The sequence below is a fragment of the Plecotus auritus genome, assembly GCF_963455305.1.
Source record: "Plecotus auritus genome assembly, chromosome: 2".
Lineage (NCBI taxonomy): Eukaryota > Metazoa > Chordata > Mammalia > Chiroptera > Vespertilionidae > Plecotus > Plecotus auritus.
In genome coordinates, this window is record NC_137771.1 from 17,558,324 (window position 1) to 17,574,163 (window position 15,840).

Sequence of the window (15,840 nt, forward strand, 5' to 3'; positions counted from 1 at the left end):
ATTCCCATGGTGCCGGTGGCCAGGCAGCAGGGAGGCTTTCTCACCCTCTGCTAAGCCATCCTGTCTCACCTTCCTCCTCCCACCGCCCTCCCCAGCTTTCATGACTTGGCCAGAATCTGGGGGATGGCGGGGGAGGGGAAATAGAATCCAGAGGCTCCTGAGCAGGGGAGGATGGAGAACGCTGTGGCTATGTAGAACCCTGACCTCACTAGGCTCAATTTTCCACAAAATGGAACCAAGGCTGACATGCCAGGTGGCCCAGGGCTGGCCACTGGAGACAAAGCAGAGAACAAGACTGCTGTCCCTGCCCTTGAGGGGCTCACGGAGCAGAGAAGGAAGCAAAGCAGACCCCAAACCAGGAAATTACAATGCAGGGAGGTGAGGACTGTGCCAAGGGAAGCCCTGCGGGGGCCCAGAGGGGTGCCTAGCCCAGCCTTGGCAGGAGGCACTGTGGCTCTTCTCCTCACTGCTGAGCAGAGCCCTGTACATGCTGGGGTCAAGAGTGTGTGCTGACTGAACGACAGCGAAGATAGCGAAGACGGGTCTAAGTCTGATCAGCATGTCAAGGTCCAGCTCAGGTCCTGCACACCTCCTGGGTGCTGCCTCAGACCACCCTGTTACCATAGCTACCAGTGCACTTGTCATTCCCTTCCCTGCTCCTCCAGGGCAGAGACTGTGTGGTACCTCTGTATCCCCAACACCAGCAGGTGCCTAGTGCCCCAGGGCACCAGCCATTGTTCATGAGACTTAACCTTTTAGTGCCTCGATGATGAAGGACTACAGTCACATGCCAGGGAGTCCTTGTGCTCTAGCAGTTTTACCGTCCGAGGTGTCAGGGCATTAAATGGTCTCTGCCTGTCAGCGGGGGCTGGCACTGAGGGGTAGCTGGGCAGGGACTCAAAGTGCTGCAGATCATGTACAAATCAGCTTGTCTGGAGAGAGCTGCTCTCCCCACTAAAGGAGCACGCATTCCATGTTCATTTAAGCAACCAGCAGGCATATATTCACACCCACTAACTGCAGGCCACGGCTAAGATCTAACCCCCACCTTCTAGGCACTGCCCTCCAGAAGGGGCCTCAACATCAAACAGGGCAGCGGACCAGAAGGCCAAAAGAGTCCATGGAACGGAACTGACTTGCTGTGCGACCTGGGAAAAGCCCTTTCCCTCTCTGGCCTTCAGCTGCTCTGGAAAATAAGGGGATTGGACAGGTAAGCGGGGAGAGCTCCAGGCGCTGAGAAAGGGCTCCAGAGACAAGTGGCCAGAGGCAAGCCACAGCTGCCCAAAGGCTAATCTACCCCTTAGGACACTTTCAGGCCAAGTCAGGCCAGCAAGCCCCTCCGAAGTGGAGGACACTGGTCACACCTGAGAGAGAGAGATTCGAGGAGGGCGGGGCTTCCAACTGGGAATGGGCAGGCTGTGGGGAGGAGCTCCCCTCCCCACTCCAGGGAAGTTTTAAAAAAATCAGAGTCCAGCCCTGGCTAGTGTTTCTCAATGGTTAGAGCATCATCCCATGCACAGAAGGGTCATGGGTTCAATTCCTGGTCAAAGGTACCTGGATTGCAGGCTCAATCCCTGGCCCCAATTGAGGTGTGTGTGGGAGGCAACCAATCAATGTGTCTCTCTCCCTCTCCCTCCCTCCTTCCCAGTCTCTCTAAAAATCAATGGAAGAAATATCCTCAGGTGATGATTAATTAGACATAAGTAAATAAAATAATCTGTGTCCACCAGAGAGGTGCTTCTTAAACTCTAGCTTTCCCACTCATTCCCTCCTTAGGGGTCTCCCACTTCCTCCACTGCTGGGCATACAGGGATGCTACAGGGCCAAACAGGTCTCACACCCATGGCCGCCCACCAAGCTGTGTGGCCTTGTGTCCATCTCCCACCTCTCGGGAGTCTCATCCTCACCCTCTCCCATCTCCTGACAGATGCCTGTGTAGACAGGTGATACCAATGGGTATGTGTTGGGATGCAGCTGAAGTGGATGGAGGCTAAAGGACAAGAAAGTGGAACCTTGCGATCCCCAAGGGCCCTTCCTGACGCTACCATGTGGTGCGTCCTTGCCTGGGTGGGTTGTACTTGGAGATCTCCGAAAGCCCTGTTAGCCCTGCCCCACTTTTAGGAGCGTATCTGATAACAGAAGCTGAGAGAAATCATCTTCTACCCATTCCCCAACACTTACCCTTTCCTCTCACAATTCTCCCTAGTCTACATACTGTTCTTTGACTCAAGGGAAAAAAAACAAAACAAAAAAAACCCAAACCCTGACCCTGAAATGTCTCAGGCATGATGAGATACTGGGGAGGGAGATGGGGACAGTGCACTGACATGAGTAACTGGCCTAAAGAAGCTGATGGCGTGGGGAGGACATTCCCAGGAAGGTCTGTCACGGATGCATAAAGGTTTGGAGATTAATTGGGCCTGGGAAGGATCCTGGAACGCTTCTTGGAGGAGGTGATGTCTGAGTGAAAGATAGGAGCTGACAGGTGGGAGATGGATGGCGGGTAGGAAAGGGAAGCCCAGGCCAGAGAACAGCCAGAGCAAAGGCCCAGGGCACGCTGGGGAAGGCGCCCTGCCCCCCACTCCTGATTCCAGTCCAAAGCTGGAAAGGGAGCGCGTGTGAGAAGGAGGTCGGGGTCAGGTCAAAAAAGAAGCCTTGAATACCGGGAATACCGAGCTAGGAAGTTGGGCTTTATTTTGTAGGGAAGGAGGCTGGAGAGGGGAGGAGGCACCCTGGCCTGTGTGGCTCAGTTGGTTGGAGCATTGTTCCATGTACCAAAAGGTGGTGGGTTCGATCCCCAGTCAGGGCACGTGAGGGAGGCAACTGACCATGTTTCTCTCTCACATTAATGTTTCTTCCGCCCTACCTCCTCTAAAATCAATAAAAAGAAAAAAAAGTTTTTGAAGGTGTTAAGCAATGAAGTCATAGGAGCAAATGTTTTAATCAAATCATTCAGTAAATATTCTGGGGGCTCCAGACACCAGGCACGGAAGAACAAAACACTCTGGTGGCAGCAATGGAGGGAATGGACTAGGGCAGTGGTCGGCAAACTCATTAGTCAACAGAGCCAAATATCAACAGTCCAACGATTGAAATTTCTTTTGAGAGCCAAAAACCGACTTCTGCACATGGGCCACGAAGTTTCAATCGCACTGTATGTGTGCGCCCGCACGTGGTATTTTGTGGAAGAGCCACACTCAAGGGGCCAAAGAGCCGCATGTGGCTCGCGAGCCGCAGTTTGCCAACCACTGGACTAGGGCAGGGGAGACAGATTTGGGGCAGAGACCTGGAAGGTGCTGGGTGCTCTGCCCAGGCGGCTGAGCTGGCGTTACAGCTTCTGAAGTCTCAAGTTTGTTCAAGGCCCGTTTTCTGCCTCCAGGAAGCCCGCACTGCCCACACCCTGCTCGTGGTTCACAAGTGGTCCCTGGTATTTGTGGTGGGGGTGTTTCATTCCCTTCCCTGGAGAGGGATGCCCACACAGAGGCTTTTAATAAACACCTATTTATAGGCTGCAAACTCCATGAGGGCAGGACACTGCTTGTCTTGTTCAGTGGCGCCTTCAGCACTAGCTGCAATGCGTGGCCCAGAAAGGTGTCTGGTTCATGTGTGTTGAATACAGAATTAATCTACTTCCTTCTGCCCTCCAGCATAAACAGAGGGCACTCCGGCAGCAGACGTTATGGTGACCAAGGTGGCCAATCTGCCAGGGGAAAAACCATGACCTGTTACAAAGCCACAGGAAATCTTTTTCAGATTCTCTGCAAGAGAGAGAGGACTGGTGTGGATACGTGTGTGGGCAGGGCTTCTAGCTGACCTGGATGTGCATTTGGCTTCAGGTCCCTTGGGGCGAGACCTGTGACTTACCTTGTCTCTCTGGCTCCCCAGGGAGAACTTAGTTGCTAAGGCAAAGACCCAGGTAGCATTTCGTCTCCCACCAAAAGCCCCACATCCACACTAGATAGATACCAGGTCCCTCCGCGGAGGGAATCAGGCTGAGCAGATGAAGGAGTGCTGGCTACAGCGTCCTGAGCAAGCAGGAAAAGGTCAGGGGTGTGTGACTCACACAGATTGGATCAGAGGCCCCGGGATTCAGGTGGCGAGGAGGATTTTATCCCCCCATTTACCAGCCACTGATTACGTGCTTCCTGTGCCAGGGACTCGGCTAAGTGCTTCACGGGTAATCGCATTTAATTCTCATACGAGATGCAGCAAGGTGACGTGACTCACCAGGTCACTTGGCTGGTTTGAGATGGAATCAGATTCTGCACAGAGGCCTGTCTGTGCCCACAGGCATGCTCTTCCCCCCTCCTCCCCGCTTCCCCCCGTTTCAGGGCTTTGCTCCCTTGGGTTCTTCTTCCAGGGCCACAGGGATGTGGGAGAGAAGGAGCGTGAGAGGGCATGTTCATGGAGAGATTAGATTTCCAGGAAATGAGGGCTCAGAACAAGAAGGCCTGGCCTGAAAATGGCTGCAGGAGAGGCAAGAGATAGGACTGGAGGGAGGATGGCCTCAGGGATTGAGAAGAGGAGCCCAGAAGAGGCAGGGCAGGGCTGGCTGACCCCTGACGTGAGGGCCTCTTCTTGCTCGGAGCCAGAGGCAAGATCAAGTGACCTCTTGAGGTTTCAAGACACGAAGAGACAAAGCCCAGAGCAGCCAGGGCCTGGCCCAGGTCCGGGCATGCCTGCTGACCCTGGCTGGATGGTGGCCTTAGAGACTGCTTCCTGCTCTGGTCAGGCCCCAGCTGGTGTAACCTTGGAAGACCTGTGACATTTCTCTTGGACTCAGATCCAGGCCTGAGAGGGAGTAGGGAGGGAGGGGGACTCAAGATTCCTGAACACCTTGAAGGGCCCTTCCTACCCTCACACCCTCTTCCCAGGGTATGGTAGGGCCCAACAAGGAGCCAGCCTGTCTGGCTTTGCTCTCCATCTAAGGGACTCGAGAAGATGTCTGTAAGGGCCCAGATGCCCGCGACCCCCACCCCTTTTATTCTGTCCCAGCTCCCAGACCAGTCTGGTCCCACATTCTATACTCTGGCTCCTCTGAGCTCTCCTCTTCTAGTTCCCATTGGGATGCGACCTGCCCTGGCCCACAGTTCCCTCTGCCTGGAATGCCCCTCCCCCATTCTCCAGTGTCCAAATCTTGCCTACTCTTCAAGGTCGAGCTAAAATGCAGCTTCTTCCACAGAACCTCAACATCCATTTAAAATGTCAGGCCCAGGAACAGCTGCAGGGAACATCCAACCAATCTGTCATTTTGTGGGTGGGGAGTCAGGGGTGTGGGGTGGGGAGGGAGCAGTGTGGCGGGGGATATGGGGTGGGGGTGATGACAGAACTGGGTTCAAATGCTGGCTCCACCACTTACTAACTGTGGATCCCCTGGGCAAAGTCCATAGCTGCACCTGTTTTCCTCAACTCCCTGATTGAGGGTGGGGACTCATCGCCCAGGCTGCTGGGAAAGGTCAGGCAAGTCGTGCTGTACAAAGAGCCCAGCACAGAGTGTGTCCCTTTTCCCACCAAAGGGGCAGAGAGATGACTTCTGACCTCAACACCCACCTTCCCGGAGCACAAGCTTTGTTGCTCCCTGCCTCTTGGCACCTGCCACCCTCCACCAGGTGTGTTCAGGTTCTTTGTGTACGTGTTTTAGCTTCCTGGGGTGGACGCTGGCCTCTGAGAACAGAGGTCATGGCTGCTTTGTCTCCCCACGTCTGGCACTGGGATGGGCATGGAGGGGCTCCAGATGTGGCTCAGCTGAAGGACTGCTTTTCCCGTGCCCGACATAGAGTGCTCAGTCTGTTGGTGAACGAGCCTGTCACTGTCCTCTCTGCTGAAGTCCTGTTGACAGTGACACCCCCTCTGCTAACTCTTCTTCCTCACCATTCTACGTCCCTGTATCCCCAACCTTCCTCGTCCCCACGAAGATTTTAATCAGTGCCTGGCACTGGAAGGCTGTCTTAGGAGAGGGAACTGGTGTGTCATCTCAGATAAAGGGAGACAGCTCTACCATGGCCTTGGTCAGAGCCATCTGCAGTGCCTGCCTGGTCTCCCTCCTTCACCACTTGCCCTGCTCCACTGAGACCCTTGGCACGTCCCAGCTGAGGGCTCACCTCAGTGGTTCCCTATTTGTCTTGAAATACAGCTCAAACTCCTTCCTATGCCCGGCATCATTCTGGCTTTGCCTGCCTCGCCCCCTCACTCAGCGTTACTGGCTTCAAAGCTGATCTCCTTCCTGCCTCAGGGCTTTACCCTCTGCTGTTCCCTCTGCCCAGAATGCTCTTCCCGCTCCATCCTTGAAGCATCAGATTCAGGATCTGGTCAGCTTGCAGCAGTCCCATGGCCTAGCTTTTCTTCTCTTTGCAGTCCTTCTTACAGTGGTATTTCCCAAAGGCTTTGCACCATTCTGTTTACTGTCTTTCCCTCTAAACTGGAAGCTCCCCCGAGGACCAAGATCTCATTCGTGGTGTTCACTGTGGTGTCCCCATGCCTGGCACGTAGTGCGTCCTGGACAGATGTCTCTGGAATAACTGAATGCATTGGTTTGAGGACAGTGTTGTCAACTCCTAGCTCTGAGCAGGGAGCAGGGCCAGAATGTGGGGCTGGATGGTGTCCCAGTTCCTCCTGTGTTCAGGCCTCACTGGTGGCTCCATTATGTATCTCAGTGAGCTGTGACCTGCCCAAACACCCAGCCCCCACACCTATTTATCTTCCCACCCAGAGCCTGGGAGGAATGGTTTTTGGATTATTTCACATTTCTGATTATCCATGATACATCTCCCCTCCAGTGAGAAGGATCAAGAGTTTGACATTTTAAACCCTAAGCAGCTTCCCCTTGGCCGGCTTCAGATCTGTGGCTCTATTGCTTGCAATAAGACGCACAGGGAATGGAAGGCCATTTTAATCTCGGCCTGGCTTCATTAGGAGGAAAAATAAGCTGCCCCTCCCCCAATAAGTTTGATCCATTGTCTATGCCATGCTGAGTTGCAAGGGCCTAAGAGATTATCAAAGTAAATTTCCTTGAACAGATGGGGAAACAGAGGCCGGAGTGGGGGGAGGGAGGATAAAAGTTTGGTCAGGGGCACATAGCAAGTTGATGGCCAATTGGGGAATGGTCCTCTCTAGGCCTCCTGCCTCCCACATGCTGCCCTTTGCCACCTTCAGGCACCAAGGGAGCTGGGTCAGGCAGGGAGGGTGTAATAAGTTTCCATTGACATGACTTCAGGACCCTGAGTCACCCTGGCCTTGAATGGCCTCCCCAGATCAGGGACGGGGCTTTCCAGAAGCTCTGCTATTCTTTCTCAAGGAAGAGATGCTCCCCGGAGGCCGCAGTGGCAGCAGAGGTGAAGACTGAGGGGCTCAGACCGGCCCCCAGCCCACTCCACCGCCACCACACCTGAGCCAGTTCTGTGACAGGTCAGTTGTTCAAAAGTGGAATCTGATGGGCCAGTTGTGCCTGTATTTCTGGAGCAGGCTGTTCATCAAGAAAATGATTTCTCCAACCTTCTCCCCTTTTACCATTTTGCGAACATTTTCCCTCTTTTACTTTCCTTTCCTAAAACATGAAATCTTGAGATCATAAAACTGTGACTCAAACTACTGAGGTCACAGCGCCTGATAAAGACATCTAAATATCTAGCAATATTTAACTGAGCTCTTGGAGAAGCATGTGGCTTCAGGAAAGGGACTGGCTTTCTCTAGGCAGGAAACATCCTGCCCGGGGATGACCCACTGACACAGGCCCAGCAGGATCCCAGCACCCCTCCTCCCCTTCTGGGTCCCTACCCCACATGCCCGACCACAGTGAGCCTACCTCAGGCCTTTGGGGGGACCCCTCCTCCCCTTCTGGGTCCCTACCCCACATGCCCGACCACAGTGAGCCTACCTCAGGCCTTTGGGGGGACCATGGGTGACCAGGAAAGGACACTCCGGGCCATTCTATAAAGCCCTTAGAGAGCGTATGACCCGACATCCTGGCTGCACCTTTAGCCTGGCCCTCGCCAGACTGCATCTGAGACTAAGTGAAGCTCCAAGGCAAACGAAGGAGCAAGTCAGGGTCGGTACCTTGGACGGGCCCTGGCAGACAATTACACAACCTGCCTCCCCCTTCACAGAGCCATTCAAACGCCCTCCGTTACATGAGGTCAAGTGGTGGGACTGTTTCCTGGGACTCAAATGTGCCTGTCGAGGCCCTAGCATGAAGGAAGGAAATATCCTGATGAACCAAACTAGATGAGAATGAGACTGTCGTCTATGATTCTCCTGCCATTTCAGTAACATCCAAGTCCCGTGCTGGGTTCTGCGCCCAAGCAACCCATTTCCATAAGACTGTTCCCAAAATCTAACCCTGGACTCGGTACTGAATCCCAGCTCGTTTTCAGGCCCCCAATTTTGTCCTTAAATTCTTCCTGCTCATCACTATACCTCTTCTCCTTGGGCAACCTCTAACGTCCTCATCTCCGCCCCCAACCCCCAGGCCTCTTCCCACTGCACCCACATCCCCAGACTCACCCAGGAACAAAACCTCGAGGTCCAGTCGGCACTTCAGTTGGCACTACAGGGAGGTGACGGTGAATGTGTCCTCAGGGTGAGGTTCCGCCATGGGCCCCAGGAAGCCGCTCTTGGGGCCCCCACCCAGGCCGGGATGCGCCTGTGGCATAAAGCCTGGATACCTATAGGTGGTATCCTGCAGGGGCAACAGTGAGTCCCTTGGCACAGGGGACAGGGTCAAGTCACTAAGGAGCGGGCAGCCATAGCCAGCAGCGGCTGCAGCAGGGCCACGGGGTGGACCAGGTGGCCGGCCCATCTCCAGGGGCTCCTTGTCGGCCTTGGGTGTGGCTGGTGGGCTAGCCAGGTGTGGGGCACTGAGGCATGCAGCCTCCGTCCTGCCCAGGAAGTCAGCTAGCAGCCCCGTGCCCACCTTGCCTTCATAGGGTGGGCTGCGTGCAGCTGAGCCTGGCGGGTACCAATATGCTGCGCCCTTGCAGCTGGGGGAGTCGTAGTGGGGTTGGCCCAGTGGCAGGTCCCGGCAGCTCAGGTGGGCCTGGGCTGCAGCCGCATGGCTTAGGCTGGCCCCCTGGAGCCCATGCTTGAGGGGCTCACAGGCAGCCAGCTTTGTGGGTGGCGGCCGCAGCTCTTCCTTGAAGCCCAGTGTTGGTGAGCAGGTGGGTGAGTACGCCTTCTGCAGGCCAGCATCAAACACCGTGGGCGGGTGGGCCAGTGGTGGAAAATGCTTGCCATCCAGCTCGGGGGCACCCAGGCTGGGCGAGTCGCAGTGGAAGCCTTGGCCAAAGGTGCCGTCAGATGGTGTGGACGGGTTCATGGAGTAAGGCCCCATGAAGTCACAGGGGTCTCGCTCACCCACACCAAAGGCCCTTGACTGTGAGGGCAGTGGTGACATGCTGCTGTCCCCACTGTAGTAGTCCAGGCCGAGGTCTGGGCTGTCCTGGAACAGCGGGTTGACTGGCTGTGGCTTGGGGATGAACTTGGCTTTGGCTGCTGCGCCACCCCGCTCCTTCTTTGCTGAGCAGGCCCCACCGCCCCGTCCGCCCCGTGGCTGCCGGGGCCCCGTGCTCCGTTTGGACGGGTAGCCTGAGGCAGTGGCTGAGGCGGATGATGGAAAGCCCAGATGTGAGGCCTCGAACAGGTCGACCTTCTTCCGCCGTCCACGGCCTGGCTTAGAGCTGCTCTGGAAGAGGACACTCTGGTTCCAGTTATAACCGGGGGCAGATGATGCCTCGTTCCAGTCCATCATGAGTTTCTCCAGGCTGGACAGGCTGGACTGGCCCTCACTGCTCGAGGCCTCACTGTTGGCACGCCTAAAGCCGCCTCCGACTGGCTGATTGAACTGGGTGCTGTCGGAGGACGACTCAGAGAAGGTCTCGGACATGGCTGTCTGCTGCTTCACCTTCTGTGGCGTGTAGTTGGAGATGTCCAGGATTACGTTGGGCTCGCTGACATGGCAGTCGAAACCGGGATTGTAGAGCTGACTGAAGGCCTCCGAGGCCCAGTCCAGGCCTCCATAGCCCTGCCGGAAAGGCCACTGAGAAGCCCCCACAAACTGCCGACAGTTCTCGGGTGAGGGCTGGAAGGAGGAGGAGGAGGAGGAGGCAGCAGAGGCTGTGGTGCCCTTGGGCACCATGTAGCCGCCAGGCGAGACAGTGCTGGCCCGGCTGTCACAGCGCAGGGGTGTGGGGGCTGAACCAGAGAAGGCAGCCCCCTCAGAGCTGTTGAAGAAGGAGGCCTTGCTTGGTGGCAGGCAGGGGCCACCGGTAGGCGGTGGGGCATAGCCAGCACTGTGGGCACTGCTGGGCGAGGCGGGCAGGCTGTTGCCGCTGCCATAGGCAAAGCTGCAGTCCTTGCTATTAGCACAGTCTTGGCCCGTAAAGGGCTTTGCTGGGGCGAATACACTCTGTCCAGCCCCATAGCCACCGTACTGGGGGGTGTAGGTGTTGGCAGGCGGGTGGGTGGTGGGGGAGCGGGCCACAGCCGAAGGCGGAGGAGCCAGCTTCGGAAAGGTCTCGGCTGCCCGGCAATCGGAAGTGGCGGGGGTTATCCCGTAGCTCCCTGCCCGGCCTGGTGGGAAGGTCTGGCGAGCAGGCAGGACAGGCTGAAAGGAGGGGTCCGCTCCAGGCCCACTGCTGCCCACCGCCACTGGGCTGGCTTTGGCTCCCCGGCTGGGGAATGTGGCCAGGCCCCGCTGGGCAGGCAGGGCGCTGGTTGGGGGCCCTGCATAGGTGCTCGATGTCTTCCGGGACTCAGGGCCAGGGCGTGAGGCTGAAAGGGCAAAGTCCAAGAGGTCGGAGGAGTCATCCGAATCGAGCAGGGAGCGAAAATAGCCAGTGAAGAGGTTTTGGCGCTCCTGGCTGAGCTCGTTCTGGCCCGCAGGCGTGCCCGTGCTGTAGTAGCTGCCACGGCCCGAGGCCCCACTCTCTAGCCCAGTGGAGGCAAAGGCCCGGGCCTCAGTCCCCTGGAACCCACAGTTCCGGCCAGCTTGCCCACCTGGGTGCCCATGGTGAAGGGCCCAGCCACCACCCTTGTCCCCGGCCCATTCGGCGCCTGCCTCCCCAAAGCCGGGGCCACTGGGCACCTGCTCTGGGAACAGAGTCCCATTCTTCCGGGATCGCCTCTTGCGTTTGGGCTTCCCAGTTAGGGCATCGACCTCCCCACGGCCCCGTTTGCGGGGATGGCCCAACTCGGTGAGGCCGGGGCCCCCCACCCCGGCAGCTGCCACTGCCACCACCTTCTTTTTCTTGCCGATGCCCTCAAAGAAGTCACTGAAGGAGCATCGGGCTGCCTTGGCCGCATGGCTCCCACCCCGGCCACCAAAACCACCTGCTTTGCCACCGCGCCGCCGGAAGCCCTGCACGCGATGCAGGAAGTGGGAGATGCTCTGGGTGTCGGGTGCCTGATGCACTGACTCGGGCTCACTGGGTGTCCAGCAGCGGGGCGGTGAGCAGCGCCCGGCACACTGGCTCTGGCGGTTCAGGAAGGCCAGCTTGGCCAGGACGTCTGAGTACTCGGCCTTGCTGTCATTGGCGTCTGCTGCGTAGGACGGCTGGGGAGATGCCAGCTTCTGCTTCCGCCGCCGCCGTTTCTTCACCTCCGGCATGGCCATGGTGGCTGCTGCCACAGTGGCTGCCTCAGCCGCCACCACGGCTGGCTCCTTGGGCTTGCCGGGACCCAGCAGCAGGTTCTTAGGAGGGCGGCCACGCTTACGTTTGAGGATAATGGGCATCTCGCCGGGTGGGAAGACCACCACCACATTCCGTCCGTTGTTCTTCATCTTCAGCAGCGGGGTGGGCTCTGCTGACACACGCAGGCCCAGCTCTTTGCCCTCCACGCTCAGGCTGCTGCTCAGGGAGGACACCTTGTATGTGGTCTTGTTCCGCCGTCCCAGCGATACAGGGATCTTGGCCATCTTCACCACCATGCGGCGCACGCCCCGGCACTTGCTTTTGCGGGTAGGAATCATTGGGTTCTGGGAAGGTTCCGGCTCCAGCTCTGGGCCTGGGCCTGGCAGGGCAGGAGGTGGTGGAGGCGGTGGTGGTGGAGGCTCAGCCAGGGCGGCCGCCATCCCTGTGGGCATAGGCAGGGGCAGCAGGCGGCCCTCAGGTCCGGCGTCTGCCTTGCGCCCCCGACCAGCTTTCCGCCGGCGACACAGAATCTTTGGCCTATCAGTGCGCCGCAAGGCGTACTTGGGGAGTCCCTCAGCCCCAGGGGGGCCATGGGGTGAGCATAAGTCCAGGTGCAAGGGCTCGGCCAGTGGGCAGGGCCCTAGGGGCTGCTGGGGCTCCAGACGACGGCCGGGGACGTCAAGCAATTTGGGCAGGGGGTCAAGTCCCTGAGGGTCAAGCAGCTGTGACTCCAGGGAGTCAGGCAGGGTGTCCAGGGCCTGCAGAGACAGGCTTGGCAGCCCCAGAGGATCAGCAAGAGGTTGCAAGGGCGGCAGCTCCAAAGCTTCCCCAAGCGGTTCTAGTGCCTGTGGGTCCAGGAAGCGGGGCTGGGGGTCCAGGAGCTGAGGCTCTGGCTCAGGCGATGGTGGCTCAAGGGCCTGGGCCTCCAGCAGCTGGGCCTCGGGGCAAGTAAGGGAGGCCAGCTCATTAAGGATGTCGGCATCAGCGAGTTCTGAGTAATCAGGGCCGTCTGGCTCAGGTTCTGGGGGCAGACCAGTGGCCGCGGCCGTGGCTCCGGGACTATGGCCTTGACTGGGCTGAGGACTGTCTCTAGGCTCAGGCTCAGGCTCATAGAGGGGGTGGCTGGGCCGCTCAGACTTGGCGTGGGGGGTAGCCCGCTCCTCTGGGCTGCGGATGCTGTTGGCCAGACTCGGGGAGGAGAAGAAGCTATACTGAAGGTCACCAGGGGGTGGGGCGGGCGGGCGGCTAAGCCGGAGCCCACCGCAGTCCAGGTGCACACCGCTGTGCTGCAGGTCCTGGGAGAGCCGGGTCAGGTCCTTCATGATGTCAATCAGCTGCACCACTGGACGCAGGTTCACCCGCCCGTTGTCCCAGTGACGTTGGGAGCTGCTGCCGTCTCCAGCAGGTGTGGGGCAGTGGGCCTGTGAGACTGGACGAGCTGCCCGAGGGGGCAGCAGATTGTCCCCCTTGGCAAGGACTGGTGGGTGCCGGGTGCTAGGGTCCCGGCGTGGGGGTGGGTGTGGGTTCTCGGAGAAGGTGTGGGCGAAGGCCTTGTCAGGTGGGCTGGCGGGGGGCCGGGTGGGAAGCAAGGGGCGGGGGGTAGGGGGGCCGCTGGGGTAGTACTTGGGCTCCCGGAGGTAGTCAGGAGAGCTGCACACGGCACTGGAAGTCACCACCAGGCCCTGGGGCTTCACACGCATCCTGACCTTGTCCTCCGAGGGCCACCAGGCGGGGCCGGGGCTGACATGAGGGTGCGAGAAGCCGGGACCAGGACCTACTGGGCAGGACAGGCAGGAGGTCCCTCACTGAATACTCAAGTCCTATCAGCTTCCCATATCCCCAATGAACCTCTGCATCCTCTCTTAAGTCCCCTCCCCAAGTCAAACTGCTTGTTGACCCCCAGCTTTTCCCAAACCACCACATGCACCCTGAACCCCTCACAAGCCCCAGTTCCACTTAGTAACAGCTCACCCCCTTCTAGATCCTGGCTATGTGCTCAGGATACCTGCCTCTGATAGGGAAGAATAGCAGGGCAGGGCAACCACTCCAGACCAAACTGAAGAAGAGGGCTAGGCCCCTGCAGGAGGACCAGGAAGTCCTATCAAGGGCAAGGCCTCCCTCCTTCTTGTCCCCATTCCCAGGGTTCCAGGGGAACCCCAGCCACTCACCCTCGGCTCTGCCGCCTGGGCTGTCACACTGGAGATATCTGTGGGCAACAAGACAGGCAACAGGAGATCTGAATGGTCTGGTGGCCACAGCCCAATCACTGCCCACCTGCCCACCGGCCCAGTCTCCTCCACATACCCCCGCAGCTCCCTCCAGCGCACACACCCGGCTGACCTGAAACAGAGAGGGCCCCCGTGCCTGGGGGCTCTGCTAGTTGCTGGCTGTCAGCTGGGGGTGCTGTGGAACAACTTCGGCCTGAGCCCAGGCCTCGGGGTGTGGACAGCTCCTGGAAAGGACCATCGCAGCTCAGGTTTAGTGAGCACCTACTGCATGCCAGGCACTGGGCTGGAAGCTGTCCAGGCATCATTTCATTTAATTCTTCATACCAATCCTGTGAGGTAGGGGCTATTAATAACCCCATTTTTGCAGATGAAGAAATGGAGGCTCAGAGATGAAGTAACATCATTCATTCATATTATTTATGGAGTGCCTACTTTGCACAAGGACTGGGTAGACAAAACATCAGATAATCAAAATGACTTAATTATTATTGGGATAAAAGCTGTAAAGAGAAAGTGAAAAGTGCCTGAGGTCAAAGGTTTAGCAATCATACCAGAGAGTCAACAATAGAAGCTCATTCTTTGGAGACCTTCCTCTTGTTGCCAAACACTGGCCTAAGCAGTTCATATGGATTATCTCATCTAATTTCCTACAAACCTAAGATCAATATGATTATCACCCCCATTTTCACAGACGAGGAAACCACCCACTGTGAGGTTTTAAGCACCACGAGGGCAAGGATTTCTGTCCTGTTCACTTCTGTGTATCTCCCAACACCCTGATCAGCACACGGCCCACAAGTGTGCTTCAAAAAATACTGAATGGATGCATGAAGCACACCGAGCACTCATGGGCTCTCTCTTATTCCTCCCCAGACCCAAGTGTGACCCAAGAAGGAGGATGAGGGAAGGGAGGGAGACAAGAATGTGAAAAGGGACATTTTCTGACCCCCCACCCCCGCACCGTGCTAAACACTCTCAGAGCCCTCTCTGTCTCACCTTCATAGTATTTATCATGACTGCAATCAATTACTTGTATAACTGGCTGTGCAGTGTGTCCCCCTGGAGTGTGGGCTCTTTACGGGCAGGGACTGCATCTGTCTTGTTTATTACCGCTGTATCCCAACCCTAGGGCCTGGGCTATGGATGCGACATAAATATTTACCAATTGACTCCCTGAGCGGGTCTGGGCAGAGCTGGGATTTAGATCCAGGCATGTCCGACTTTCAAGGGAGCCTGAGGACTCAGGGCCTTGGCTGATCCCCAAGAGAGGGATCTTGGGGAACAAGGAGCTGAATGGGCCCTGACTACCATGAGGGTCTTAAAGACCCTGACTGTGCCTAGTGTTTGGCCCTGACCTAATCCCCAGTGTCCACCCCACATAGACACCTGCAGACTCTCACTGGCTGCCATACTGCCCTGTGCTGTCACCCCATATGAAAACTGCAGACCGGACTCAGGGACAGGATGGTATACATAAGGACACTCCTCCATCCCTCTTGGTGGACATCGATTTGCAATCTACAAAGCGCCTCCACACATATGACCCACTGAATCCTTACAGCAACCCAGGATTCATGGTTTATCTTCCCCTCCTTACAGAGGCAACAGGCTCAGAGCGATTGTGTAACTTGCCTGTAGTAACATAGCTGCTAAGTGGCAGGATTCCTAATTCTGCCCTAAGTCCAAAGCCTCCTTCTACTCCCAGCTCCTGCAGCTCTCCTTCAGCCACTCCTGAAAATGCTCCTTCTAGAGCTGTGATCTAATTTAAGGCTGGGAGGAACCTTAAAACCATCTAACCCACTGGCTTCCAAACCCTGGGCCTGGGGGAGCTGTGGAACATTCCAGATGCCCAGGCCCTAGTCCAGGGGAGTCTGACTCACAGATCTGAAGGGACAAATGGGAATCTGTATTTTTACTGATTTTTATTTATTTAATTAATTAATTTTCTGTTTGTTTGTTAATCCTTAATGGAGGATATTTTACCATTG

General features: G+C 57.0%; 1 protein-coding gene across 7 annotated transcripts in view; it reads right to left on the bottom strand.

Annotated features, from left to right (window-relative positions):
• The window catches only part of AHDC1 (AT-hook DNA binding motif containing 1), a 66,304-nt gene that overhangs the window by 2,840 nt on the left and 47,624 nt on the right, over positions 1 to 15,840 (bottom strand). For 6 of the 7 annotated variants that reach the window (XM_080653067.1, XM_080653070.1, XM_080653069.1 and 3 more), the window contains 3 exons: positions 13,965 to 14,076; positions 13,793 to 13,830; positions 8,500 to 13,398 (listed from right to left, as the gene is read on the bottom strand). In XM_080653067.1, the coding sequence (XP_080509193.1) occupies positions 8,543 to 13,324 (4,782 nt within the window). In that variant the 5' untranslated portion in view covers positions 13,325 to 13,398; positions 13,793 to 13,830; positions 13,965 to 14,076 and the 3' untranslated portion in view covers positions 8,500 to 8,542. Of the gene's footprint in view, positions 1 to 8,499; positions 13,402 to 13,792; positions 13,831 to 13,964; positions 14,077 to 15,840 lie in introns of those variants that run through there. The other variant, XM_080653072.1, reaches the window with a different exon arrangement.